General features: G+C 73.0%; 1 protein-coding gene across 1 annotated transcript in view; it reads right to left on the reverse strand.

Moving 5' to 3' along the window:
• Positions 1 to 176: 176 nt before the first annotated feature.
• SLC27A5 (solute carrier family 27 (fatty acid transporter), member 5) overlaps positions 177 to 1,211 on the reverse strand; it is a gene marked incomplete at its 5' end in the record, with an annotated part of 5,461 nt that continues 4,426 nt past the window's right edge. The window contains 4 exons of the mRNA XM_004695484.2: positions 177 to 460; positions 535 to 665; positions 776 to 873; positions 988 to 1,206. Of these exons, the coding sequence (XP_004695541.1) occupies positions 284 to 460; positions 535 to 665; positions 776 to 873; positions 988 to 1,206 (625 nt within the window). The remainder of the gene's footprint in view (positions 461 to 534; positions 666 to 775; positions 874 to 987; positions 1,207 to 1,211) is intronic.

Here is a 1,211-nt window from a genome sequence, read left to right on the forward strand (position 1 = left end):
CCAGCCGCACCCTCTGCTGGCCTCGCCCCCCGGCCACAGGGGCCCCCCAGTGACTTCTGCACGCCCTCGGCCCTAAGGGAGCAAGGACGCGGGCGCCTGGCTTGGCCGGTGCAGGGGCGGCGCCCGAGGCCTTTGGAGGCCCCAGGTGGCCACGCACGAAGGTTCAAGCGCAAGCAGCTTTATTCTGTCACCCGCGGGGGGCCTCCCCACACCGCCCCTCCCCTCCTCCGTGCAGCCACGGACAGGCCAGGCTGGGCGAGGGGCGGGTCGCCGGGCTGCTCCATCAGAGTCTCCAGGTCCCCTCGCACACCGCCCGGTAGGTGTCCTCTGTCAGGGGCCGGAAGGCCTGGGCCTGGTGGTCCAGCAGGTACAGGGCGTCGGCGATGGCGCCCACGTCGAAGCCCTCGCGCACCAGCCGCGATTTCAGCAGTTTGAAGGTGGTGGTTATCTCCAGGGTGTCCTGCAGGGCCAGGCGGCAGCCGGCTGTGACTGCCCCGCCCCGCCCCCGCGCCCCCCGCGCGCCCCTCCGCTCACCTGGACACGGATGAAGTGCGGGGCTGCGTAGGCAGGTAGCCAGGTGCGCACGTGCTGATACAGCTTGTGTCCGTCGAAGGGGCGGCCGGGGGCCAGCCGCACGGCAGCCATGCCCACCTTGCCCTCACACCCTGGGAAGCGCCCCAGTCACCGGGCAGCCGGGCCTGCCGCCCACACCTGCGGCTCCCGGCTTCGCTCGGTGCCACCTGCACCTAGCAGGCCGCGGGCACGGGAGGCACACCTGGCACGGGCACGCCGTACACGTTCACCTCCTGCAGGAAGTCCAGCAGCAGCAGCACGCCCTCCACCTCCCGCGTGGACACATTCTCACCCTTCCACCTACGGGTGCAAGGGGCGCTCCTGCAGTGCGGGTCCCGCCCCTCCCGGCCCCGCCTCACCTTAAGCAGCGCCCCGCCCACTCCGCGCAGGCCCCGCCCCTCGAGCCCCGCCCACCGGAAGGTGTCGCCGAGCCGGTCGCGGAAGTACAGGAAGCCCTCGCGGTCCATGGCCAGCACGTCCCCCGTGTTGAGGTACACGTCGCCCGCACGCCGAACGCCCCGCACCAGCTTGCGCTCCGACAGCTCGCGGGGCCCGTGGTAGCCCACGAAGGGGGTGCGGCCGAGCACCTGGGTCAGCAGCAGCCCCGGCTCCCCTGGGGCGAGGGGCGTCAGCCGCGG

This window comes from Condylura cristata, unplaced genomic scaffold (assembly GCF_000260355.1).
Source record: "Condylura cristata isolate star-nosed mole 26May11 unplaced genomic scaffold, ConCri1.0 scaffold00066, whole genome shotgun sequence".
Taxonomy (NCBI): domain Eukaryota; kingdom Metazoa; phylum Chordata; class Mammalia; order Eulipotyphla; family Talpidae; genus Condylura; species Condylura cristata.